This window comes from Sphaeroforma arctica, assembly GCF_001186125.1.
Source record: "Sphaeroforma arctica JP610 unplaced genomic scaffold supercont1.512, whole genome shotgun sequence".
In the NCBI taxonomy this organism is placed as follows: Eukaryota; class Ichthyosporea; order Ichthyophonida; genus Sphaeroforma; species Sphaeroforma arctica.
Genome location: NW_014040046.1, coordinates 6,554 through 8,231, shown reverse-complemented (window position 1 = coordinate 8,231; position 1,678 = coordinate 6,554). Strand labels below are relative to the sequence as shown.

General features: G+C 37.0%; 1 protein-coding gene across 1 annotated transcript; it reads left to right on the top strand.

The window, feature by feature from the left end:
* Positions 1–7: 7 nt before the first annotated feature.
* On the top strand, positions 8–520 carry SARC_06862 (hypothetical protein; the record flags this gene model as incomplete). The annotated part of the gene is made up of 3 exons (XM_014299210.1): positions 8–76; positions 252–308; positions 437–520. 3 exons carry the CDS (start codon positions 8–10, stop codon positions 518–520), a joined length of 210 nt encoding a protein of 69 aa, XP_014154685.1.
* Between the last annotated feature and the right edge of the window lie 1,158 nt (positions 521–1,678).

Below are 1,678 nucleotides of genomic sequence, written 5' to 3'. Positions count from 1 at the left end.
ATACTGTATGGACATTCAGGTCTCATCATACATCGATTTGGATGCAGTAGCAGCTGAGCCTACCTCCAACCGACCGGTAAGTCCGGATAATAGTGACATGTGAACGTGCTATGCGTGGCAAATGAACTGTAAATTTATATTTCAACTAACTATAATTAATGATAATTTGACCGTTTGTATAGTACTATATGGACACTAAAGTATTAATAATATTAATTCGACCTTTTATATAATACTGTAAGGACATTCAGGTCTCATCATACATCGATTTGGATGCAGTAGCAGCTGAGCCTACCTCCAATAGACTGGTAAGTCCGGATATTAGTGACATGTGAACCTGCTATGCGGAGTCAAATGAACTGCAAACTTATTTTTCATTTTTAAAACATAATTAATATTAATTCGACCGTTTATGTAATACTGTATGAACATTCAGGTCTCAGCGTACATCGACCTGGATGCAGTAGCAGATGAGCCTACCTCCAACCGACCGGTAAGTCCGAATATTAGTGACATGTGAACGTGCTATGCGGTGGCAAATGAACTGTAAATTTATATTTCAATGAAGTATAATTAATATTAATGCGATCGTTTATATAATACTGTATGGTCATTCAAGTCTCATCATACATCGATTTGGATGCAGTAACAGTTGAGCCTACCTCCAATGGACCGGCATGTCCTGATATTAGTGGCCTTGTGAATGTGTGATGAGCATGCAATGAATTATAAATGTATATTTCAGAATAGTAATACCAATATTAACCCGAACGGTTATATAATACTGTATGGAAATTCAGGTCTCATCATACATCGATTTGGATGCAGTAGCAGATGAGACTACCTCCAATGGACCGATATGTCCGGATATTGATAGCCTTGGAACGCGTTATGAGGAAGCAAATGAACTGTAAATACATTTTCAGCTTAGTATGATTATTACTAATTCAACTGTATATATAATACTGTATTGACATTCAGGTCTCAACGTACATCGACGTGGATGCAATCAGTCCCGGGGACCATCCTGGCAACCGACAACGGGTAGCAGGATGACCCTACCTACAATAGACCGGTGTCTGTGGATAGCGGTGAGATGTGAATGTGCGTCGATAAGGCCAATAAACTGTACCTCTTCATCGCAATAGGTTCAACTCCTTTGAGTACGCTCTGGTACTTGTAATTGCAGGGCCGTGTTTAGAGCATGAGCTTGTGCTGCCTTACAGAGGTGTGTCATGATGCGTGGGGAGTGATGCGCCCAAACGCTCACACTCACTCACCTGTTGATATCAAATCTTCAGACTTTGACACCAACAGTATGGCGTTGTATTCAGGTGTGGTCACGTCTTTTGACTGTGTGTCCGATATTTTTCTCACCCCTGATGATCTAAAGTCACACGGTGTAATATCAAGCACATACTGTATCGGCGTATATTTTATGCTAAGTGAATGATTTATATTATATTTAGAACGTTATCTTTAGGTATCAATGTTTTTGTCCCCATATCATATGAATATATACATATTGTTACAAAAATAATGTTCATCCATGTATTGAAAATAGATATACATATATACATATATTATATATTATTTATATATATAGATACATTTATATAAATATATACACACATGCATACATATATATATATATATATATATATATAATATACATATA